This window comes from Centrocercus urophasianus, unplaced genomic scaffold (assembly GCF_019232065.1).
Source record: "Centrocercus urophasianus isolate 14NV4802_14NV808 unplaced genomic scaffold, USGS_Curo_1.0 seq_12, whole genome shotgun sequence".
Taxonomy (NCBI): Eukaryota; Metazoa; Chordata; class Aves; order Galliformes; family Phasianidae; genus Centrocercus; species Centrocercus urophasianus.
This window is the reverse complement of record NW_024884364.1, coordinates 59064166-59089824: the sequence shown is the minus strand read 5'-3', so window position 1 is coordinate 59089824 and position 25659 is coordinate 59064166. Positions and strand designations below refer to the sequence as shown.

At 37.3% G+C, this 25659-nt stretch overlaps 1 protein-coding gene across 3 annotated transcripts in view; it reads left to right on the top strand.

Moving 5' to 3' along the window:
- UXS1 (UDP-glucuronate decarboxylase 1) overlaps positions 1-25659 on the top strand; it is a 56323-nt gene that overhangs the window by 23527 nt on the left and 7137 nt on the right. For 2 of the 3 annotated variants that reach the window (XM_042809742.1, XM_042809741.1), the window contains exons 6-11: positions 1996-2176; positions 7152-7256; positions 8501-8560; positions 9412-9533; positions 18926-19045; positions 24469-24512. In XM_042809742.1, coding sequence (XP_042665676.1) covers positions 1996-2176; positions 7152-7256; positions 8501-8560; positions 9412-9533; positions 18926-19045; positions 24469-24512 — 632 coding nt within the window. The remainder of the gene's footprint in view (positions 1-1995; positions 2177-7151; positions 7257-8500; positions 8561-9411; positions 9534-18925; positions 19046-24468; positions 24513-25659) is intronic. The other variant, XM_042809743.1, reaches the window with a different exon arrangement.

Genomic DNA, 25659 nt, shown 5'->3' with positions numbered 1-25659 from the left:
AACCTAAATCTCTCCAGCTAAAGGACCTGTTCCTTTTTTTCTATAGAAATTCTGTTAGATACTGAAAGGCCTCTGTCAGGTGTTCCTGGAGTCTTCTCTTTTCCAGGCTGAACAGCCCCAGCTCTCTCAGCCTGTCCTCACAGGAGAGGCGTTACATCTTTTGAATCATTTTTGTGACCCTCTTCTGGACACACTCCAACAGGTCCACATCTGTCTTGTAGTCCCCATCTGGATGCAGTACTTCAAGTGAGGTTTCACCCTCACAGAGTAGAGACCTTCTGACCTCACTTCTTTTGGTTTAGATTCATATCCTCTACAGGAAACGTTGGTCCTGATCACCACAAAAAGACAAGCTCCTTAGAACTTGCAACAGGGCTGCCAGTTGTGGAATTCCAAGTCAGGATAAGCTTATGGCAGTAGATTTTCTGTGTGTTCATTTTTTCTTTGGTAGGTGGTGATACCTGGCAAATGGCTGTTTTCCCTCAGTTATTGCTCTTCTTTCCTTGCTCTTAGCATTTTGCTGTCTCTTATGGGATAGTGGGAGCCCCAAGATCATTGCTTTCTTTTACAGAGGGCTACTCCTAAATCCTGTTTCTCCTTTGTATTTGTCAAGGAACTGAGTCACATATCCAAATCTCATGCAGGGAAGCACTGACAAATGCAAAAGAATACCAAGTAGACCAACAAAATCTTTATTAACTTGGTACCTATAACACCTGTGGCACTGAAAGAAAGCTGCATTTTAGAGAAGAAAGCCAATGTCAGTATCTTTTCTTTTTAGTTTGTTACCTTTATTTCTTTCCTGATTTTAAAATCAGAAAAATTATTCTCATCTGTTGGTTGGTTGGTTTTGTTGTGGTTTTTTTTTTTTTTCCAAAAGGGAGGGGGCTGGATAAAGGTTTAGCTTTGATTAACACAAAGTGAAAGAACTTTGGATGTCTGCGTCCTTCTACACACAGTGCTTTGTCATCACAGCACTCCATCCATGTGTTAGATTGCTGTTTGACAGCTTCACCATGTCCTTATATTTGGTTAGTTGTCACTGCAACTGGAGAGTGGAAATCAATAGCTGAATCACTTTTCCAAACAATGAATTTTATCATGCAGTCATACAGAGTATCTTGATATGCCACACTGGCCTTTTACCTTTGTTCCTTCAGAGTTTTTATTACTTGTATGTGTTCTTGAAAGGGCAGACGAAGTAATTGCTTCCATATTTGTGTGGATGACACAACTTGCAGTACTACTACGTGTAATACTGATTGCTTGAACACTTTGTTAATGGTTTGTTTTTCTTCAATGTTGTTTGCTCTTACAAATTTAAGTGCACGAAGGGGAAAAACAAATTGCTTCCTTGATTCCTTTTCCCTCTATCATGGAAGAAGAGCAGAAGATTTTAAATGATTTACTTCTGCTTGTTGGAGCTACTGATGTGTGAGGCTGAGAACAGAACGATAGGATGATTTTGGCAGCTATTTCAGATGAGAGGCCTTTCACCTCTGCAATGTGAAATAATTTGTAGTGCTTAGGACACCCAGTGTGTTTTCCATTTAATGCAGACAGAAGCTGGATTTAATATTTCTGGTATTACAACAAAAATAATGTGAACTTCTGTCATCTTTTTTTTTCCTCTCAGAAATGGAGATCGCAGGGAATTCTTTTTCTGGGTGTATTTTAGATCTTGCTATGACAAAAGGGCACAATCCAATTTGTAGGAAGAAAAAAAAAAAGAGGAAAGGAAGATAATCTAATCTAAGAGTTTTTGCTGACTTGAGTGGTTAGCTGAACTTTCAGGTTGGATGTGATGAAGCATATGTCTCTCAAATTTTAGATACCCTAAATACTGGGTAAAAAAACTGAACATGGAAATGGAGTTGTTTCCCCTGAGGTAAGCAAGGATCTGAAAGCTACTGTTCTTCTGTTTTCATGCTTGTAGACTTTGTCTGGTGTTTCTGTAAAAAGAAAAAGAAATTTATACCAACTGTCCTAACGCAGATAACTGGAGGAGCAGGGTTTGTGGGTTCTCATCTTACTGACAAACTAATGATGGATGGCCATGAGGTTACAGTTGTGGACAACTTCTTTACGGGCAGGAAAAGAAATGTGGAGCACTGGATTGGTCATGAGAACTTCGAACTGATAAATCACGATGTCGTTGAGCCCCTGTACATTGAAGGTGAGTAGCCACTGCCTTGGTATCTGCACTTGACTGTGCTTTATGTTGATAAGCATGTTTGTAAAGAAATGAAATCTATGTGCTGACTTCTGGATTGATCTATTACCTGTATACTTTGTTTATTGTTCTAAATTCAGCTCTCAGCCCACACAGCTCATAGAATAACTCTTGTCTTTGAAATCAGTTCTTTTCAATCAGAATGTTCATCCTTTCTGATTGGGTGGGAGAAGGAAATGTTTAATATTTCCTTCACATGAGTGATCTTGTGAGAAGGCAGAATGGCGAAAGATCAGTCTGTCCCATGTGTTATTTCATATTCCTTTGTGTATGCACGTGCTCACATGCACAGAATCTGCATCTTGATTTGAGAAGCTTAACGTAAGGGTGTTGGTACTGTGGATTGTGTACCTCCTGCAGAGGAATGTAAGCACTTTCATAGTGCAAGTCAACTTGCTTTTCTGTTACCTTACATTTTTTTCAATGGAAAACAACGTGCCTGGTTTAGGTATGAGCATTCCTTTGCCCATAGATTAGGAAAATGTCAGCACAAAATTCCAACAACAACAAAGCAAAAACCATTTCACTTCAAAGATGTAGGAGTAACTGATCCTCTGAACTATCATAAAGCATCAGACTGTTATGCCAGCTTGTAAGACAGCTATTTAAAAAATACTTAGGCATATATAGGCTTTGGGAATATATCAGTGTATAATGAATGAGTGAAAAAGTTAATCTAATTATGCTGGAGTTTTGGTGATTTTGCTCTATTTCTTGTGTATTTCTGGCAATCTAGGTTTTTTTGTGTTTTTTTTTTTTTTTTTTAATTTGAAACAAAAAGTGAATCTGAGGCTGTATTTTTTTCAGTTATTACTCAGGCTGTATTCTCATGGGCCAGATTTCACAGGAAAAATCTATAGTAATTGCATCTCCTGTGCTATTGCTTGTGATGAATTCCTGACAGTGCTGCTGAAACAGTTTTGCAAATGTGTTCCTTCTCTGTTCTGATAATGCATTGGTTCAGTTACTATCCATTACTTTACTTGAAATTTGTGTTTTCGCTGGCAGGAGAATAGGACCAAGATCTTACTAATTGGCTCCAGGTGGTAGTAGCTTATACCACAGCTACATTGGTTTGTCAGCTTTCCTAATCTTTCCTCCATTACTTTTGTTCTTACTGACACTTAAGAACTTTTCAGAGAATTAGCAGCAGTTTCCCAATCATCAGGCACAAAAAAAGAAAGGGAATTCTGTTATCCTTTTGCTACCTGTCCCATGTATAATTAAGATACCAGTCCTCTATTGTCTGATGATAGCAAGTTGTAACGTCTTTCAGCGTGTAGCTTATTAAATTTCTTCTCTTACTCCAACAACGTAAATGTAAGCTGATGTGGGTAAATATTAAAACAAAATTGACTAAGTATTAAGAATAAAATAAAATACATAGTATGGTAACATGGTAAAGTTTTGTTAAAGTTTGAAAACACGATGAAGAGTTTTGTGTCCAGGAAGGAAAAGTGGGGAGGAAAAAAAAAAAAAGATGGTGAGAGGAGGATGGGTAGGGAGCTATTGCAGTAGATTAAAAAGTTGTTCTTTTCCTTCTGGCTTGGATCCATAGCTCTTAATTTAGTCCCAGTTAGTCCTTTTCATTTGAAAATGGAAATTATTATGATGGGAGAAATCTTGAGAAAAGGAGGTTAGTATTTAAGGAATTCCTGTTTATGTGCTGTCCTCTTTAAACAAGGTCATGTAGGGATGTTTAACACTTAAATGTGTAATATGTACTTTATTTTGGAAGGAGACTTCATTTTTGATCTAGGAAGAGCAATGTTTGTGCTTTTGATATGAAAAGTGAGTGCACTCTCAGGGTGTGTAGCTTTCACTGAATTTTTTTATGAACTTTTTTTGACTTCATAGTGAGTCATAAATACAGTCTACCTCGTGTGAGTCATTAACTTGATCTGAATTGTCCAGAGACAGTGATAAGTGGTCAAAATACAAATTTCATTTCTTAGCCCTGGGGCTGTTTACTGCAGTGCTGAGTGACTTTATGCAGTAGAATTTCTGTTGCTATAGCATTTAGGGAAAATATAAGGAGAAATTGCCCAGGGACACTTAGCTTTCATTTGTGCTTTTTCAAGGAGAAAAGCAGAGGTACTGAATTTCTTAATGGAATGAAAGTACTTGAAGGGTAAGAAATAGAAAATCTGAAAATAAAATTTCTATGAACTTTTTTTATTGTACTTGAGTTGTATGTTCTTAAATTACCTGGGATTTTTTTTATGTAAAGGTTTAAACCACTAATAGATGTGGGTTTTTCTAGTCCAACAAAATAATTTTCTAAAGGGTGAGGTATGGATAAAAGAATCTCTTTATTTTGTGTTGTCTGGAGGAAAAAAAAATATATAGAAATTCACCTTTGTTTGACTTCCTACCTCTGATTCTTTACATTCTTTAACATTACAACCTCATCAAGTTGTTTACTTGAGAGCACTTTGGCTCATGTTCCTATAAACTTTAGTATGAAGGTTCATAGATACAGTTTGGAGAACAGAAGAGAATGAATGCTTAAGCTGATGTTACTGTGACCTATCCCACTTCTTGGCAGTAGAGTTGTGTTTAAAACTACCAAATGAAGTTTTGGATTAAATGTATAAAGGGCACAAATAATGTACTCAGTTTACATAGTAACTTGAAAATGAGTGCCGTAGAATCATAGAATGACCTGGGTTGAAAAGGACCACAATGATCATCTGGTTTCAACCCCCTGCTATGTGCAGGGTCACCAACCACCAGACCAGCTGCCCAGAGCCACATCCAGCCTGGCCTTGAATGCCTCCAGGGATGGGGCATCCACAGCCTCCTTGGGCAACCTGTTGCTTTATCTTACAAAAAACAAAAAAAAAACAAACAAGTGGAGGTTGTTTGCAAGGTGTGTTTGCTCCTGTCCTCCTGTAGCAGAATATATCAGACGGTTGAACAGTTAATCCTCTGAAAAGAAGCACTGACTACTCTGGCTTTAGATAGCTGTGGTTTGAGGAAAACCTTAAGTTGCCTGCTGGCCTTCATAACTGCCAGCTTTATCTGTGCTAGAGAATACAGTGTTTGTAGCCAAGCTAGGTACAAGAGGTTTTCTCTCCCTCTGTACTTTTTCTGTTTGAGCACTTCTTATGAAAGAAAAAAAAAAAAAAAAAAAAAAAAAATGGCTGTACAATTCTGAGGAATCTTAGTGGTTTTGTATTTGATTTGCATTTGTTTGTGGCTAGCAGTCATATGGGCATTTGAATAATCTTATGCCTGACTGTATCTTGATGCAAAGAAAGGAAAGGCAGATTTTAGCACTGCTCATCTGAATAGCCTTGAGCCTTTATGGGAACTGTTCCTTTAAGAGTGGCTGTATATTGAAAATTCAGCATGTGTTTTTTTAAAAAATTGCAAAAAGATTATGGGTGAAGATAGAGAGGCAGGAATGTGTTCACTTCTCCTCTGACAGCATAGGTCTAGACAGTAATTTATTCATCAGGGGTATTCCTTCGGCTGTGTGGCCTGCTTTGATGTTTTGTAGGCAACTGGACATTGCTATTCTAGTTATTAACAACTGCACACACTGTGATTCATGTTACGTAGAAGTCAAAGACACTTTTGGACTTATGGTTGTTATATTATGAAGGGCTTGCTGTTTGGGGTTTGTTGAGCATTGGATCTTGCTTCTAACAAATAATCCAGCTTTTGTTGTACTGTTTTATATTATAATTAACTTTTCTACCCACCATCTTCACATCCTCTGGTAGTGTCTCCAACCTTGGATTCTTATTTCATATGATGGTATTTGCAACTCTGACATGCTGAAGCTGGTCTCATGGTTAGGATTTGCCTTAGACTTCTGTCATTACTTATGTTTATATCAACCAGTATCTTGGGATTCTTTCAGCTTTCATGTTTGAGTGATTGTTGCTCTTATTAAGGTTAGCTTATTAAGGTTTTTTTTTTATGTACTTTAAATTTTTTAGAGTGAGCTGTTCTTTCTGAAATTCATCGGTGAATGTATACTGACTTTTTTGATGGCCTGTTACAAAGCCAAATTTGAGCTGATGTCTGGTGTGCTTGCTTCTTTGTATCAGATTCCATTTATGATATCTGTATCTGTCTTTTGAAGTACCTCGATGGGGAAGATTGCCATGCTTGTTTTTGAAATAATCTGCTTTATTATTATGTGGATAAGTATTTGGAAATAAATGAATAAACGTGACTACTGGATAAGGAGACAGCAAAGTAGAATTCATTTAGCTTAAGGTAGAAATAAACAGGGGCTGAGAAAGGTGGAGAGATAAATTCTCAGTTAGTTATATAGAGCTTTGAACATAAAATCTGCTGAAATAAGAGTCCTGGTTTTTGATATAGCTTTTACTCACAACACAAGGTATAACAGTCTAGGTTAGTTACACTGGGCTCTATTTTTGCTGTTGTGTAGAATGTGCATTTCTTGACAATAGTTTGAATCTTTGTGTTTCTACAAGCTTCAGTGACAGAAATGCAGCAATTTAAATTAAAGATTGGGACTAGCATTATTACCTGTACAATCTCTTGCCAGTATGCAAGCCATCTTACTTTGAATTAAACTAGACATCAGTATACCTTCATTGATTGTAAACAATATTCAGTGTGAAGGTAAAATAGATTCCATAGCTTGAGGAATATCTATAGGGAATGGCATTATTTTAAGTGAAAAATCTCCACCTGATAACAGATATGTGTTAACATTGTTGATGTATGATATTGATGTAATTTTGTGTTACTGAAAAGCATGTCTTGCTGAGGCTTACAACAGGTTTGCAAACACATGATGTATAGCATGTGAGCTCCAGTGTTAGGAAATACAGGAAGAATACTTGTTTTTCAACTCTTGCACTTTCTCTTTCCATATATAATACAGAAAAATATTAATGCTTCCTTTCATCCCTTCTCTGGCTTTCTGTAGTGGACCAGATCTATCATCTAGCATCTCCTGCTTCACCTCCAAATTACATGTATAATCCTATAAAAACATTGAAGACCAACACTATTGGGACATTAAACATGCTGGGTAAGTAGAAATCTTTTACTTCTTAACAGTGTTACATTGTAATATGATTTAGACAGAGTTTGTGGGGGGGAGGATGGAGTGCAGGAGTCAAAAGCACTAAAGAAGCTGCTTCTTTAAGAACAGTGGGTGTTTTTTTTCTGTCTTAGAGAAGTTGTTGTACTTTTCCCTTAACTGTACCTGCAGGTGAGCTCTGACAACATGGAAGCTCAGCTAGCAAAGCAACAAAACTTCCATGTAACTCAGCTATGGAGTAATACCTATGCAGTGATTACAGAAATCACAGGAACAGCTAAGAGCCTGAACTATGTGAAACTGCACTAGCATAACATACATAAACCCCAAACATCAAGATCCATCTCATGTATGTGTTGGCTGGCAAAAGTGCTGAAAGGACATTTAATATCTAGCTTTATACTAGATAATTGCAAGGCAAAATTTTCAGTTTTTTCTGTTGGTTCTGGTGCTGGGAATAAGCTTGGGGAAAAAAAAAAGGTCTTAAGTCTTTACTACTTTTTCCTCTCATCTTTAATCCGTTTGGCATATGCTGCAACTTGTACTAGCTGTCAGAGATCCTGACTAAGAATGAGAGGGAAAAAAAAGCTGCTGGACTCTATTCCGTCTCTTATTTAGTATGTGAGTTCAGTGGAGAGAATTACATGATTTAGATGCAGTGTGATATCAGACATTTGTACAGCATGGATGAGTGATTTCTTTGAGTGGCCATGTTAACTTGCAACCCATAAAATCGTTGAAATGATGAGCAGAGTAATCTCAAGTTGGGTGCCATCATTCAGACTGTTTTAACAGGGCAGTAACTACAAATAGTAGGAAGAAAATGTTTTAGTCCTATAACATGTTGTTCTGTACAAATTTGTTTATGTAATCTAGCTTTATTAGCTATATTACAGTGTATTGTTTCAATTCTCATTTAGTATCTGGAATGATTTATGCTTTCTTGATCTTTACTTAGGTGTGATATATTACGTTACTTGGTCTTAGTTCAGTTTAACTTTTAGTCCCAGGACTGAGCACATCACACGTGTAGATGTTGTTCTGCTGTTTCTCGAGTCTCCTAGCTTGAGATTAAGAGCTACAGACACAACTTACAGCTGGATTTATCTAGTAAGAGAAATTGAATTTGCTATCAACATAGCACAGACCAGAATTGCATTAAAGCAGTTAGTGTCACTGAAAGCTTCTTGTGCTTCCTCAAGTATGTTCTTTCACTGTTTCCCAAAATTTAGGATTAGCCAAACGTGTTGGAGCACGACTGCTGTTGGCCTCTACATCAGAAGTATATGGAGGTAAGAATAAATGTTTAGAGCTCTTGAGATGTAAATACTAAAGGGTATTTACATGCCTTTAGATGAACAGTAGATATTTGTCACCATTTTAGCTTAATTTCTTCTTCAGATGTACTTATCAATAAAAAATGAATTAGCAATTGCTTTAAGTTTCTAATCACAATGGCCGAAGAAGAGTCGGACTGCTGTTTGTAAGTTTCCTTTGTTTTTTTTTTATGACTTTTTTTCAAAAGCAGTGTTGTGTAGGGAGTTTACAAGGGCTTCATAGAGCTGCATCTGTCAGAAGGAAGGCCAACTGTGCTGATCATCCAGGTTGCAGAACCTTTTGGTAGTTGTGTAAAACTCCTGCCAGCTTTTCTAATCATGTAAAAACTCCGCTTTTTTTTTTTTTTTTTTCATTGCTCTGTGACTCTTGTATGGCATTAATTCATCCATAATCATGTCTTTGAGCAGCATTAAGAACTGGAAGGAGTTGATTAGAATTATCAAAGTTTTTTTCGTTAGCCATTACCATTTGAAAGTTCCATGGTAATATATGCAAACTTCAAACCCATTTAAAAAGGAAAAGGCAGCACAGATCAGTAGCAACATGAGGATATGTAATAAATGTATTTAACCCTCTGTTCTCAGTCTCTTATTGGAAAGCCATTGAAGGCTGTTGTTTACCTGTACTCTGTTTTCTTAGTAGAAAACTGTATCTTCTGTAACTGTTGTTTTCATAGTTGTAATGAATGTACTTTTAATGAATTATGTTGAAGCTTGGTGGCTTAACATCAGTGATGTGCCAGAATATTAATTATATAATCACCTTTTTGACAGAAGATATATGAAGTGTTTCCTTTCCCCCATAGATCCTGAAGTTCACCCTCAAAATGAGGATTACTGGGGCCACGTGAATCCAATAGGTCCAAGAGCCTGCTATGATGAAGGAAAGCGAGTTGCAGAGACCATGTGCTATGCATACATGAAGCAGGTATCGCATTTGTGTCAAATTCAGTGGATTTTCTGTAACGAGGAAGACTGAATTAATGGAAACTCTGCAGTGTGACTACTTAGGGGTAGGAGAGCATAGGAGAATGTCATGAGTAGCATTCCTAGTATGGTGTAAAATCTGTGCTTTCTTTAATGCAGAAGTTCTATTGCTCTCATCTTTTGTTATTTCAGATGAGCAGTGTTCAAGAAAATGTGTGTTAGTCTTTGATAGACTTATTATGTCTCCCAGTATAATAGTTTTTAGACTGATTAAACTAAGGTGACCTTATGAATCAGGAGCCAGATAACAGATTGCTTTAAGTTGGTCTTGTACTAAAATGCTTTCCTGAATACAGCAATTACTGATAAATGTGGGACATCTAGTGAGCATAATTGAAGTCAGAATATGTGGGTATCAATGAGGAAGTTACTAATATAAAAGCATTCTAATATAAATACTAATATAAAATGCATTCTAAATTGCTTTAGAAATATCTTAAAAATAGGTAGGTACAAATATAACCCTTAGTGAAAGATATGAATCCTTAGTTATGTAGTATACTTTTTTCAGCCAAGTACAGTAAAATGAAGATTAAAATGCAATTTAAACACATTTTTGCAGTGACACAGGCCAATGTTACTAGGTTTTATAATACCAAATAGAAACTCTTAAGTAACTAACCCAGCAGTGCCTCTTTTACATGCAATGCATGTGAGTCTTGTCTAATTAAATTGCTATTCTACTATTCTCCAGAAGACTATTCAATTATAAAATGTGGTGCATTAAAGAAAGTCATCTCTCTGCTCTTGGTGTTTGCAGCCTTAATTTTACAAAGGTAAAAATCAATCAAACATAATATATTCTGTGGAATTTTAAAACTTAAAATAATAAAATTCTAAGTGCTTTTAAAATACATGAAGACAAAATTGAGCTTAAAAGTGAGGAATTTAGGGGTGGTGTTTTATTACAGAGGATGTTGAAATTTTCACTTAACTCTTCTGCCAAACAACAGGTAATTCTTAAGATTTGTATCTGTTTTGTTCTCTTTTAAATAATTGAACATTTTAAAATTATTAACCATTTTAAAATAGTAAAGTTTGGTATGATTGTACTGTTCATGTCTTCTGTATTTTACTGTAGTAAAATACCCTCTTGGGTTTGGAAATATGGTTCACAGTTGAATATTACAGTTGGTTTTTTTTTTTTGTGAGAAATTCTTGTGCTTTAGGGTATTGAATTTTCTGTGAGTTTATGGTATACATCATAGCATTCTTTTTAGAAGGACAATCTAGGTCATCTTGAAAATCATGGGCTTGCCTCTTAAAGCCACAGAATGACTTAATCCCATAAATTTTATGCAGGATTTACAATGACTTGCGAAGGTTTGTATGGTGGAATTGCTGTTTGCACATGCATTAACTGAAAACACATGATGTGAATAAGCTCTCTGTCCTATGGGCAGCTCTGTCAGATGCATCTTGTTCTTGGATTAAGAAAGTGTGCCCAAATTTGCCCCCACCTTCCTGTATATTCTGAAACACCGAGTTGGTTTTTTTCATAGTGCAGATGTTATAATTATTAGTGGAAATGTTATCCTTTGTGAGGAAAAGGATTTGACTTCTACTATGAAAATGACTATTGTGTTGTTTTGGAAGGAGGGAATCAGTTAGAAGTGTCGTAGCCCAAAGCAATTGGATTTACAGGATTTCACAGTAAGTATTTCTAGAATTTTCTCAAAAAAAAAAAAAAAAAAAAAAAGACAAGCAAACTTATTTATCATGTCTTAAAAAGTTTTCCTTCATTGTATACATTCTTAGGTACCTCAAATATCTAATCATCCTTCTAATGACAGAGAATAAAAACTAACTTCCACATTTTACTTCCAGATAGGCTGCTTGAATCAGAACAATTCTTGAATTCATTCAAAGAGGAGTCTTTATTCAGAGTTCCTCAGTGGTCTGTCCTGAGCAGAACATTTCTCTTCACTGCTTTGACCCTCTGAGATAAACAATTCTTGACTTAATCTTCTGTTCACAACTGCCAATTTCAAACATGCTCTGTGGAGCTTCCTTACCAAGGAGTTCAAGCACAGCAGTAGCATTCAGTAAGATAGGAACATTTTCTAAAAAGTGAAGGGTTGAAATGTTTGCTGGAGAAATGCAGGGCTCAATGAATGCAAAGTGTGCACACTGGGTTATGTCATCTCATGGGTCGTGTTGTCTCATGTGAAGCACTGGAGCGTGCAGTTTGACAGGATGTTTACTATGAGCTTCCAGGAGCAGATGCCCCTCCTTAAATTGTATGGGAGCATAGATCAGCCACTTAAATTAGGCTACACGTGAATGTGGAAATACCTACTTTGCAACTTTTCTCAGGCTGTGGGAGGCTTTAGTTCCTTTACCTTGTTAATCTGGGAATTAAGTTGCATCGTTTGACTGAGACTGCAGTTTCCTTCCCTTCAACTTTTTTTTTAGTTCTTTCTGACTCTCCCCACTGAGAAGCTTTATTTCAGCACTTAATTGCCCATAGAAGTTGCGGGACATAGTTTTGAAAATCTCTTAAAGCAACAGCTTTTCTTCCCTTTTAGATTCATACCTTTTTTGCTGTTCTGCGTATCTTTTGTAATCCTACCAGTGTTTGGGTTGTTTGTTTTTTTTTTTGCGTAAAACGTGTGCTGGTTAATGACTTGAAACATATGTGATGATTGCATGGCAGGCAGTTTTCCTTCTCCACAGAACTTAGTTTGCTAGTTAACATAGTCTAGCATTTTCCAGAATGAGCAGAGTTCCCTAAACAACCAGTATGATCTTCCTGAAAATGTGGGGGTTTGAAGCGGAAAGAGGTTAGAAGGGGTGAGGAGGAGTTTAAACACATATTATCGCAGTTTGAATTCTGGGCTTTGTTCAGGAGCTGCCATTCAGTATGCTGGTAGCTTCAAAAATCTGTGGTTGGAATTACTGGTCTTCCTAGAAGACCAGAATTCATGTAGGCTCAGCTCTGTGACATAATTTAAACACTAGTCACGATCTGATGCTACCTGCATGATGGGAATCTGGTATGTTTGCTTAAGCATGCTGTAAATACAAACTTGGATGTTAGTGTATTAAGGACATTTTGTGAGCTAGATTTAATCTCTTCTTATACCGTTGGTCTATTAGGAAGCTCTCCAGACCTGAAGCAGTGCTTCTGCTCAGCCTAGAATGGCACAGGGAAATTTTTAATTTTCTTCCACTGTTTTCACCCCTTCTTTTTCATAGTGTCTGTATGAGTTTACGAGCTTCAGTGGTAGCAGATAGGCCTAACTGTTTGTGACAAGATGATTTTCAAATTGCTTTTGCATACTGTAGGGCTTCCAATCAAGAATTGCATCAGGTGTCTTTCTTAGCATGTAGAAGTGAACTGAGTAATGATAGCCAAATATTAAGTATAACTTTAGATGGACAAGGATTATGCTGAGCATTACAGAATATTCTGGAGTCAGGACTGCAAAAAATCAACGTGTCAAAAAATTTTAACAGGTAGCGGAAAAAACAAAGGCAAAAGAGGAATGAAATTTGTTTTACTAATGAGAGGATAACATACACAAACTGATGTTGAAATCAGTTAATTATAGAAGTGCATTACAATTGCAGCCCTGGGGTGATTTCCTGTTGCATATTGAGTTACGCTTTTATTTCTAATCTTTAATTCACAAAATGAGTTGGTTTCAGTAATCATGAAAAGCCTTGATGTAAAATGTAGGGGTAATGAAAACTTGATTGAATTGCAACTGAAAAGACAATCAATAGTGAATAACTGTAGTTATTGAGTAAATAGTTAGGAAATACATAGCTGTGTTGGAATAAAGGAGTTTTCTTCTAAATGTCTTCCGTGTGTTTATCTTGTATTCTCTAATCATTGTTAGTTGCTTCCTTGATACTCATTATACATTTTTTTAATCATTCAGCATTCTTTTTAGTGTTGTCATATGAAGTTCTCAAGCAGTTTGCTTAAGAGGTGGTGCAGAATTGGTGCTTTTTCTGGATGGATGGAGTTGGATTATCTGTGGTATTAGCAGAAGAAGAGGAGGAATTGCATCTCATCAGGGCAATAGTTAAAAGAACAGTTCTTTAATGCCACAGATAATGGTTACTTTTGGGACACGTACTAGGCCAAAGCTAACTGGTAGTGATAAAAATTATCTTGGAACTCTAAACTTTTTTAGGAACCATGTAGAGGAGTTTTACGTGCAGGAATAGAAAGAGTCGAGATTGGAGTAGGAGTCTATAAGATGCTACAGACAAAATCAGCACCTCGGGCACTGATTGCATTGTAGGAAAGAAGAGATAAGATGCTACAGCCATTCCCACTGCACTGCTGACTGAATCCTTTAATGCAGGTGTCATTACCACAGTTAGTGTTCTGTTACGTAAAAATCAGGTAGAAGGGGTTGGGGAGAAGCAAATACGTTCACAGGTCCTTTCCTCTGCAAAGTTTGAGAGTGTTCGCACTCAGTTGTGTTAATATTCCCCATAAACATGGCAATTCCATTGAAAATATCAAGTACTGTTTGTTGGTCACTTCTATCTTTCTAATTATGTATTTCTATTTTGAATGAGAAAACAGTGCTGTTTCCAGCAGTTGTAATTTCATGAGGAAAGACAAAAAAGACAGGGACCTCTTGGAAGGAGTCCAGCGGAGGGCCTCAAAAGTGGTGAAGGGCCTGGAGCATCTCCCCTATGAAGAAAGGCTGAGTGAACTGGGTCTATTTAGCCTTGAGAAAAGATGACTGAGAGGGGACCTGATCCAGGTTTATAAATATCTGAGGTGTGGGAGCCATAGTGGTCTCAATGATCTCTAGAAATCCCTTCCAACCCCTACAATTCTGTGATTCTGTGAAAGTGAGGCAAAAGCTGGAGCAGGAGAACTCTGTAATGTCTGAGGAATTACCATAAAAATGCAGCGTATCTTTTCATTGGATCATTAGTAGTTAGAGCCCCTCTGTAAGTGCAGAGTTCTGCCCTTAGAATGCATTCCTGAATGGTGTTGGTTGATTTATCTGAATTGTCAGACCTTCATTATGCAAATGCATGTGTGCAGTTGAAGGCTTTCTTCTGTCAGTGCAGCCACACAGTTTTTTCCAAATTATGAGAAGGTAAAGCAGGAAAAAACTGTCCGGTCATCTTGCCCCTGTTCAGACAAAATGGCTTTTTTGTTGCTGAATTATCTTTATTGTTTCTACCTGCTCTTTGCTGGTAACAATTACGAAACAACTTTGTACTTTAGGCAAGGTCAAACCTAGGGCTAAAGGAATAGGAAAGGGTTTCCTAAGACAAGTCTGAAGGCTTTCTGTAATCTTTGTGCTCAAAGTTTTGTTGTTGTGTTTTTCGGTTTTTCCCTGCTGTGCTATAAGAAATCCCATTTTCTGATTTCCCTCAGGTAATTGGAGAACTTGGTTCCTTTGTTCCTGATACCATTTGTTCTGTTGTGTGTAAATTGAATTCTGAAGTCAAGAAGACTTTGTGCTTTTCTTTATTCTAAGATTGATTCCCTTTTTTTGGTTTAGCTAGTGTTTCAATGAGTGTATCTGTAGCAGCATTCATTTGTTGATGCAAAGTGTTGTTTCTGATGTTTTTCTTTACAGTTTAATATACCTCTTATTTCTGTCTGTAAGATGCGTCTTCCTCATTCAGCCGTCATTGCTCTGAAATCTTTGAGAAGGCATTGCCTTTTACCTCTAACTGTTCTTTTCATACAATTCATGAGTATAGCTCTGCAGAACTCTTATCACGCAGGAGACTAAAACTGTTTGAAATACGTACTGTTGGTTGTTTGGGAGTATTAGTATTTCTGACCCTTAATGGAAGCTGTGTTAAAGCTCTCATTCACTGGATTTTATTACACTGTTTATATTAACTGTCTCCTCGTGTTCCAAATCTATGCTGTTCAGTAAAATACTGGAGTTAAAATCCCTGTCTATAGGGGGTACTCTAGTAATTCAGGCATAGATACACTTTAGTGGATACACATGTCTTCCTAATGGCAGTAACCAAGTGCTGGAAGAACAGACCTGTGCCTGTTTCATTGGCCATATACAACACTTATAAGAGATAAATGAGCTGAGGCAAATGCTAGAAATAAAACATTTTAGCAGAGAGATCAAAGTAATGGTATGAAGAGACGTTGAACTGATACGATAGCTTCTCTGATCTGTGAAGTGTTGAACTGGGAAGTGTTGGTAATATTCAACCATAAGATGAGAGTGCTAGAGATATGCCTGGATTGTGTTCAAGAACCTGCATTCTACCAAAAGTAATCAACACAATTGTGATTGCCCTTCTTAGCATGTCTAGAGGCTCACCATTTATGAAACTCAGACATCAACATCACTGTATGTTTGCGAAACAGTTCAAAAAAACTTGATATATATATATATAAAAATATATATATATAGTGTGTGTATATATGTGTGTGTATGTGTATATATACATATATATGAAATACCTCAAACTGAGCCTCAAGGTTAGAATACTGTAGCATAAAAACATTATGGATGGATTCTGTTGTTACTGTGTTATATGATTGCAGTTCAGGACTTGGGGAAATAAAAATCAGAGTTAATTAGTGATCTCATTGATGAAGAATGTGAGTCACTAGAAAGGTGACTGATGCAACGAGGGCAGCAATCTTAGTAGTTTTAGCTGAAGCACTGGTAAAGACTTGTATCAGGTCACAATGCTATCCATGCAGCTGTCTAGGCATTCCCTGCTGATTTTTTTTTTTTTGTTTTGTTTTGTTTTTGGTCCATGAAATTCATTGTCTGCCTGAAAACAGACAAATGCAGCTTTCTCTTTCCTGAGTTTAGGTGCAGGGAGTTCTAATTTATTTCTGCTGTTTAGATGCACCCACAGACTTTACAAGGAAGAAATGTTTAGCACTCTTAATTAATAAGACGAATTCGCCTGAGATCTTTATGAAATATGGCCACAGCTTATTATCTTCATACTGGTAAATAAGAGTGAACTAAAGTGTTTTGATAGCTCCCGATGTTGCATTTTACTAGCTTGCTTCCTATCTCTTTTTGGGCTGCCCAAAGAACTTTCTCCCTTAAGCGGTGAGGACAGAAGCCAGATGACCACATTTGAGCTCATCAGGGGTTAGTCACAAGCTCTCTCTTTGTGCTATGTTTATACTGCTCAACAAAAAATTTCCTGCTTTCTCCTGGGCTATAATAAAAGGATTACACCTGCCTTACAACCAGAAGTCCAAGGAAGTAATTGACTTTTCTAGTGGGAGTATTGTGAAGGTGGTCAGTTGAAAGTAACACCTTGATATTCAGAGTAAAGGGTGTAGGTAAGAGAGTTCCAGTAGTATTTGTAGGCAGTTAACAAAGGAATTACCTCAAAGGAGATTTTCATGAAATGGTAAAAGAAAATTTAGAACAGTTATTAGAGTATTGGCACCAAAATCTATTTCCGGAAGAGTTTCTTTTGAGAAGACAGATCACAGTTTTACAGGCACAAATTGGAAATCTGCTGCAGGGAAAACAGATTTTCAAAGCAGGTTGCTGCCTAGAATAGCTTTGCTAGACAATTCTATAAATAAAAGGTTAGTGATTTTTAAAATATTACGGGTTTTTGAAGATGAAATAAATAAAAGGGAGGATAAATACTGCATTCACTGTGGTGATGAGTAAGTGCTTATACAGCATGTACTGTTTTTCTTTTCTAGAGCCTTTACTGTTTTCCAGCCAATGCTGGAAAACAAGGCTGCTGCTGTAGCTTGTGGAGTACAAGAGAGGCTTTTTTGGTCAGCATTGTTTAATGAGTTATTTTTATCTTGAGTACTAGCTTCCAAGTGTCTCATTTTCAGTACTTGTTATTAATGGCAATGTCTGGAAAGCCCACATGAAATACAATCCCTCTCTGGAGGAGTCAGTGTCCTTTCAAGCTAGAGTGCTGGGGAAAACGGAAGAACAAGAAACTCTGCCAGAGTGTATTTTCAGATACAGAGGAAGCTTTGGGAATGGCTGTGTAATATGCTCCTGGAACTGTATGTTTGACATGATTTTTTAACTGCAAAGGAGGAGCATGTTCCCAGATGATGCATTTTGCACAGGAAGGAGCTTCTGCTCTTCCCAAGGTTATTTTTTGGCTCTATTACGGACATAAGCTTGGTGTATGAGTGATCCAAGCTGTTCATATGGCACGAAGGTTATCTGCCTGGTTAGTGTTAGCTCATAACGTATCTGCAAATATAAATACCATTTTGTCATGGAGTTTGAAACCTTACCTGCATGTAAGCAGAACTTAATGTTGCTTGGCCTTCTCCCTAGCAAGGATGTTGGGCTCTACCTTTGCTACTTGGTCTTTCCCATTTGTCAACACCGTGTAATACCCAAAGTGTTAAATGTGCTTTTGCCTCTCTCATTTTCATATCTCTAAAATGGTAATGCTACTGTTTTCACAAAACTGCTCTGAGGATTTGTTTGTTTACAGATCACTTGGAGATCCTTCCCTCTGACTTGTATCAATCACTCACTTGGTAATATCTCTTTACAGCAGAACATGCTGCTCTAAGTTCATTCAGAGCCAAATGCATGCTTCAACTTATAAAGGCCAAGAATCCTTCTTATAAGTTTTATCATGAACTGTGGCTTGTCCAAATGAGTCAGTGTCAATAAACAGAAAGTATTTGGAGAGATTGCTTCTGTCTTGCAGTCTCCCATTGTTAAAATTCTTTGTCCAGACAGTTTCCCAGTTTCACATTTGTTGCATTTTACTTTGAAACTTTGCAGAATATCCTCCTGAAAGACTTTGAGGCAGTGGCAGAAATACTTCTTGGTGAAAAAAGTTAAGGCATTGAAAGACTTGTACTATAATCCATGATTTTATGCAGCTTAGTAAGTAGCTAAGAAACATAATGATTGTGGCTACAAAGCCTCTTTATAGCACTGGTAAAGACACTTACCTGAAACATTCAATTGTAATCTCATGAAGCGATACCCCAGTACTACATCTAGTGATTGTGCGACTTATCTTAAAAAAAAATAATAATAAAAAATTCTCCTTAAGCTTTGGGTGGAAAAAGTTCTTGTTGAATGGGTACTACTGAAAGTCTTGAAGCATTTGTTAAAGGAAAATTCTTGTACTGAAATCATCAGCTGTTGTAGCACTGACTTAGAATTCGCGTTACAGAAACAGAGAAGTAGCATTATCTTGCTGTATGCACTGTTTCCGGTAGCACTGATGAGAGGTTAGAAGTGTTTCATAGTGGGAAAGTAATGCGTTTTAATTCTGCAGAATGAATTCTTAAAAAAGATTTTGGATAGGAGAGAGTTAATTTGCAATTCTGGCAAGAAAGAAGTGCTTACTAAGGTAGTAATATGTGTTTGTTTTTTCCTTCACCTGCAGGAAGGAGTCGAAGTAAGGGTTGCCAGAATATTCAATACCTTTGGTCCTCGAATGCATATGAATGATGGTAGAGTTGTCAGTAATTTTATCCTACAAGCTCTCCAGGGAGAGCCACTAACAGTAAGTAATGATTTGTCACTGATGTGAAGAGTTGTTTTCTGTGTATTCTGTGCTATGATGGAGCTTGGATTTTAGAAAACACTGAGAGTTTCTCCACTCTAAAGTTTAAAAATAAAATAAAATAAAATAAAAAAATTTTTTAGTATATCAGGGTCATGTTTATAGAATTGTATGTGCAAAGGTGTGTTCTGTTGATTGTATTGATGTTGCATCATAAGGTAGAAACAAGCTGCAATCTAGGAAAGTATTTTAGTCATCCTAAACTTGAATCTCTTGTCTGCTGTAACTCTTCCTTGTGGTCAGGTTTAGAGTACTGTGGCTTTGTACTACTTCTTGTTGAGGAACTTTCTCTGAACCATTTTTGGAAGTTAGGCGTCTAACTGTCTTTTTGCAAGCTTAGATATCAGCCTAACTTTCCATAAGTAGCATAACATTAAAGGCCTTCAAGCTACATCACATTTTAGTAGATAAAGCAGGCCAGGACTGGTTTTTGTTGCCATTGACAGCTGGTGAGACAAGGCCCACATCTATACAGCTACATTTTTCTGTTTTCAAAACAAGTTGGAACATCCAGACTGTTTGCTCGGAATGGTTCTTGGCTTTTGATAGTACTTAAACAGTTTTACAACATCAGGAGAGCAAGTGCTGGCATGGGCCAAAATTCTGCCAAAAATGCTGCTGATAGTTTAGCAACACAGAGAGTACCTGATTTATGTCCTAATCCTTTGTTTGGTTTGTTACTGTAAAATAATGAGCACATATAAAATAAATGGAGGGAGATATCTTGAGACAGGGGGAGAAGTACTTTGGATTCTGAGATTAGTTGTGAGCTCATGGGAAAATGTACAATGTAATGTGACATATAGCAGAATTTCATTTGAAAATTTGTTAATGTTGCCTAGATTAGAAGAGTGAAGTGCCAGGAAATCACTCAAAGGGCTCTTGTTCTGATAAGCCAGTAAACTGCTAAATAATATATAACTGATAAAAAGCAAATAAATGACAAAAAAGTTGCCTTTCCAGGGGATAACTGTCCTGAGGCTGAGATAGCAATCCTTTTACTAGAGACTATAAAATACACAATTCAGCCAAGACTTCCTGTAGTATCTTGAAGACAATGCCAGGAGGGAAAGGATGAAAATTCTGTGGCAACTTCCACTACTGTGATTCTTGTGGGGAAAACCTGAAGCTGAACAGTGTTCAAGAAAGGAATGCTGTCTTAGGACTGTTCCCTGTCCCAAGGAATCACCTACCTTCAGCACAGTGTTTTTGTTTTTTTGAAAGATTGGTCTTCTCTATAGTTAAGCATCTATTTTTTAGCTTGCTCTTTGTCAGTGGTTGCTCTCTCAAGCAAATTTATTACTATTTTTTAACATTAACCAGCAGTGGATGTTGTCAACTCTGTTTCTCCTAGTTGCTCTGCTTATTTCAGAGCAACCAGCCTGTGAGTGTTGTGTGCATCCCCTTAAGGTTGTTTTCCCTCCAGAGATTTACTTTTTTTTCTACAGAGCACTGACAGTGTTCAGGTGTATTTGTAAAGAGCGTGGTGGCAACTGTGTGATCCTGACTGAGGCTGCAGATGCCAGGTCTCAATCTGGAGCAAGTGAGAAAGCCAATGAGACTAGAATGCTGTGCCTGTACTGACAAGAGTATTTGCAACACTGAGCAGGCTAATTGCACAACCATGTGTGTTCAGTACAGGTTGGGGAAAAATAATCCTGCCACATAAATTTATGCCCTACCTATTGGGAAATAAGCATATTGCTTCTGTCCTGCAGTCTCCCATTGTTAAAATTTGCTGTCCAGACAGTTTCCCAGTTTCACATTTGTTGCATTTTACTTTGAAACTTTGCAGAATATCCTCCTGAAAGACTTTGAGGCAGTGGCAGAAATACTTCTTGGTGAAAAAAGTTAAGGCATTGAAAGACTTGTACTATAATCCATGATTTTATGCAGCTTAGTAAGTAGCTAAGAAACATAATGATTGTGGCTACAAAGCCTCTTTATAGCACTGGTAAAGACACTTACCTGAAACATTCAATTCTAATCTCATGAAGCGATACCCCGGTACTACATCTAGTGATGGTGAGACTTATCTTAAAAAAAAATAAATAAATAAAAAATTCTCCTTAAGCTTTGGGTAGATCAAAACAGAAGGAAACATCTCTTAATGGTCATAAAAAATAAGTAGTCTTCTCTTAATTTTTTATTTGGCTGGAGTTTTACATGGGGTTCTTTTGGTTGAAAAATGGCGCTGGAATACCATCTGTTGAAGTGTTGTACATCAACAATAAACTCCCGCTTCCTCCTCCACCCTCCTCAGATAATGGCTAGAATGAAGTGAATTACTTTACAGTGATGCTCCATTTCTTGTCTGTGCATTAGCACAGCTACTGTAGCTTGTTTGGAAGTAAATGTTTTTCCAAGGCCGTAAATCTGCCTAGATTGCCTTCACTAGGGGTGTGTATTTATTAATAAGCTTTGGGAATAGAAGATCTGTTAGCAAGGCTGCCTGTATGGAAGAAACTATAGGGATGTTTCTTTTTTAATACTTATTCACACTATTCCAGATTTCATTCTTCATGTCCCAGAAACAGCTAGTTATTGATGAAAAATGCAAGGCTTTGACAGAAATATGCTCTTCAAACATGAACGTTGCCAACTGCTATACAGCTAGGGTAATTAGTTGCCCAGATACTGCTTTGTTCTTTCCTTCTATTTGATGATGCCCTAGATCTGGGAGTGATTTGCAATGCTGTGTGGGATAGAAAAAATATATGCAAAAGGCAAGTCCCTGACTCAGTCAGTCTTCTCTTAATGTGATCCTTCTGACAGTAGTGCTGCAGGCAGTCCATTAGAGTTCGTATCAGACTGCTCATAAAACAAAGCAGGTGCACAGGAGATTTTATGAATGTTTTTCTTTTCAAAACATTAAACAAATTCGTGTTGAGTTTCATTTTCTTACCAGTAAGCCATCTCCCAAAAGCCACAAGTTGAGGCTACTTCTGTTTGTTGCAAGGCAGTAAGCAAATGGAAGCAGGCAAGATGGAGCTTCTTTCTTTGAGACTTTAGGTCCTGGTAGGACTTCTTCATATCAAAATATGTGTAGGTGTGTAATTGTATGATAATGGGTTATAGCACTGTACACTACCTCTATTGCTTCCAGGGTAGTATATGGGGGCATGAAGTCTTGAGCCTCTACATGACATTTAGAAAGCTTACCTAGCTTATAAAGCTTGTAAAGGGTCCGAAGGTCCTTCCATCTGTTATGTTTGCTGCCTTACTGCTTGTGGTGAGCTTTTGCTGTATTTGATCTCTGAAACATTTTTCTCAATCATACTCTAGTTGCTCAAATTTTATTAAAAATAGTCCTCCAATCTTCTATAACTAAAACAGAATAAAAACAGTAACTGGAAATTTTGTGAAAACTTACTGCGGTATCAAATATGGAGTGATTATTGTGTTTTAAAATGTGCAATCCTTGGGATGTTTCAGAACATCAATAAGATAAGTCTGGAGTCAGTGCAGTTCTGTGAGAGGCAATATTAAAAGCTTTATTTTCCTTTTATAACAGCCACGCTGTCTAGACTTGATTATCAAGAAAGTAATGAGGGATAAAATAAAGGATTTTGCCCAGCATCTCTGTTCCATAGGGAATAACTATCTACAAGTAAAAATGACTGGAAATGAGAAAAGAGCTAAGGGGAGAGTTGTTTGGCTAAACAGGTCAAATAAAATGAAATATCAGCAAGGAGCAGTAGCTGAGATTTAAAAAATAAATAAGAAATTCACCCTTGTATTAACACAGAATTTGGCTGTCAGGAGAACCCACCCTTGAGCTCTTCAAAATATAACCAAGCACAAGTGTTCAGTCTCTTGGTTCTGAGTAGTAGTTCAAATGAGGTAAATTCATCTGACGAAGTGAAAGGTGTTTTTAGTTACTTGCCTTTAAGAAATTGCAGCTTATGCAAACGTGGCCATCATTTCTTTTTATTGTTGAAAAGGAAGGATTTATTAAAAGAATTTGAAAGGGGGAAACATTGCTGTGTTTTCGAGCAGCATGTAGGAAAGGTAACTGCGTAGGTGACTTTGTAGAAATCATGCACAAATGGCTTAGTTCTTTAAAACATATCCAGTGAGCCAAAAGAAGACAAACAGGAATTAATGTGCATACATAAAATGTACTTTCCATTTGCTTTGAGAAGCCACCAAGCTGTCAGTGTGCTTTTTTGGGTACCATTCTCTCAGAACGAGTTATTTGGTAAATTCTTAAAGCCTTGAGTGCTTAGAATCTTACCCAGTGTCTACCAAAGTGCAAATTCTTTGAACTTGGAATCTGTCTCAGACAGCAGGCTCAATAAGATGGATGATGGCACTATATACCAACTGTAGTTTCTTTCCTATCCCCTAGGAAAACAAACATGCTTTCAAATCTATCTTTCCAGAACCATTTTCTTTTGTAGCTGATGATGATGCGTCTCACTCAAATTTGTGTTTTTCCCACTTAAGGATGCTTGCCAATAGCTTTCAGTATCTAAGTATTCATGTTCCAGGGTTTTTAGTTCTGCGCACTCTTCAGCTGTTTAAAAAATAAATTAAAAAATTGTCTGATAGCATTATATACATTCTAAATAGTTTGAATGTCTGTTTTGAATTTAAACAACTTGATTGCTCCAAAGTGTCAATGCCTAAACCGAGAAAAATATTTTTAAGTTCTTTACAAAGAGAATGGTGAGGTGCTGGAACAGGCTGCCCACAGAGGTTGTGGATGCCCCGTCCATCCCTGGAGGTGTTCAAGGCCAGGTTGGATGGGGCCCTGGGCTGCCTGGTCTAGTGTGAAATGGGGAGGTTGGTGGCCCTGCCTATGGCAGGGGGTTGGAGATTCATGATCCTTGAGGTCCCTTCCAACCCAGGCCATCCTGTGAAACAAAAACACACCAATTTTTTTTCTTTTTTTTTAGGAACTATGAATGTTTGGTGGTCTTTTTGAAGCTCGTTGCTGTTAAAGAGCAAACAAAAATTGCCCGTCATAACCACATCATAGTATTCTGAGGTTTGCTTTAAATATTTGGTGCTCTTTTCTGGCTGAGTGCCATGCTGCAGCCTCTTTCAGTGAGCTGGCAGAGGACAAAGTATCGCTTTGTCTTACACCACTAAGAACATTCCATAGGTTCAGAATTCTAGATTAATTAGTTGCGTAACAGTATATTTGCTGGAGGAATTTCCAAGAACAAAAAGAACCTTCAAAGGACTGACACTTTGCCAAGAGACTGCAAATACATCTTTTTCCAATCTTGTAATGCAAAGCCTGTGTCTTGGGTGCTTCTCCCTGGCACTTCTTACTAGGATGGCAAGGAGAAGATAATTGAGCTAGAGAAGACTCTTACAGTTCTGTAACTTCTCTAATTTTCATCTGGTTTTAGGTCTATGGACCTGGAACTCAGACAAGAGCTTTCCAGTATGTCAGGTAAGCCTTGTTTGTGCTTTCTGATACTTGTTTACTTTATTTGCTGATTCTTTGAGCTTAGTCAGTTAGTATGAGCTTCGTTTTAATCCAAGAACTATTTTCATTCTTAGACCAGCTTTACTTTCAGAAAGGAGATGCTGAAGTTTTTAAAAATACCAAGGAACGACACATTATTTGGTTTAGAGCTCTGAATTAAAATACTGTGGTGTTCTCCTAAGGGGCAGCCAGTGCCTGATAGGAAGGTTCTTAATGCTGCTTTGAGTCGGAACAGTTTTTAACTCTCTGCATTTTAATACAATGCTGCCACCTTGTGTCTTGGTGGTGGACAGTACAGTGCACATGTTCCCTTCTAGGGGAAGGAACAAGTTGAGGGGGTATTGCAGCAGATGATGTTTGTAGTATAAGCAAGACCAGAATGTACTTTCACTGACAAAAAGTCAGTCTGGTCCTTAGAATCTTCTGTTCTGTTTTGTTAGCTAAACATCAGGGCCAGACTTCTGGGTTGTTTTAATCATAATGTGCTTGGAAATGCTGTTCTTTCGGTAGTGGGAAAGCAGTAACAGAGGTGATGGAAGCCACTCCTTTAAAGATGGTGTTCTGTAATGAAAGAAGTCAGGATTTGTATGTCCAGGGACGTGCTGATATTGCTGTATCAGATATCTGTGTAATTTTTCTGTGAGGAGGTATCACCAAAACACTCTTTTTAACAAACTTGTCTTAAAATTTTCAGGAAGAGAGATGGTGATTGAAATAATAAACTGAAAATGAGGTGTTGATGCTGTCATGTGAGATATGTGGGAAATGAGCACCTAATAAATGTGTGTAGGAGAGGAAAGATGAAGTATTATTTTTTTTTTTCAAGTAACTTGGGTTGTTTTTTCATTTTCCTGAATGTGCTCTGAGGGATTGTAGCCAGTATATTTCAAACCCCTTAAAACTAACTTTCAATTCAATGTATCTTTCAACTGGGACTGTGTAACAAAAAGCTATGGAGACATGCAGTCATTTAAAAATATGCTGTAAATCTTATTTCAGCCTTTCTCAGTCAACTCATCTGCTTTAACGGAGCTCTGGGGAGGCAGCTCTCCTTTTAGAGGAGAGCATTATTTATGGGGAAGTGAAAATTGCCTCAATCTGTTCTCTTTTT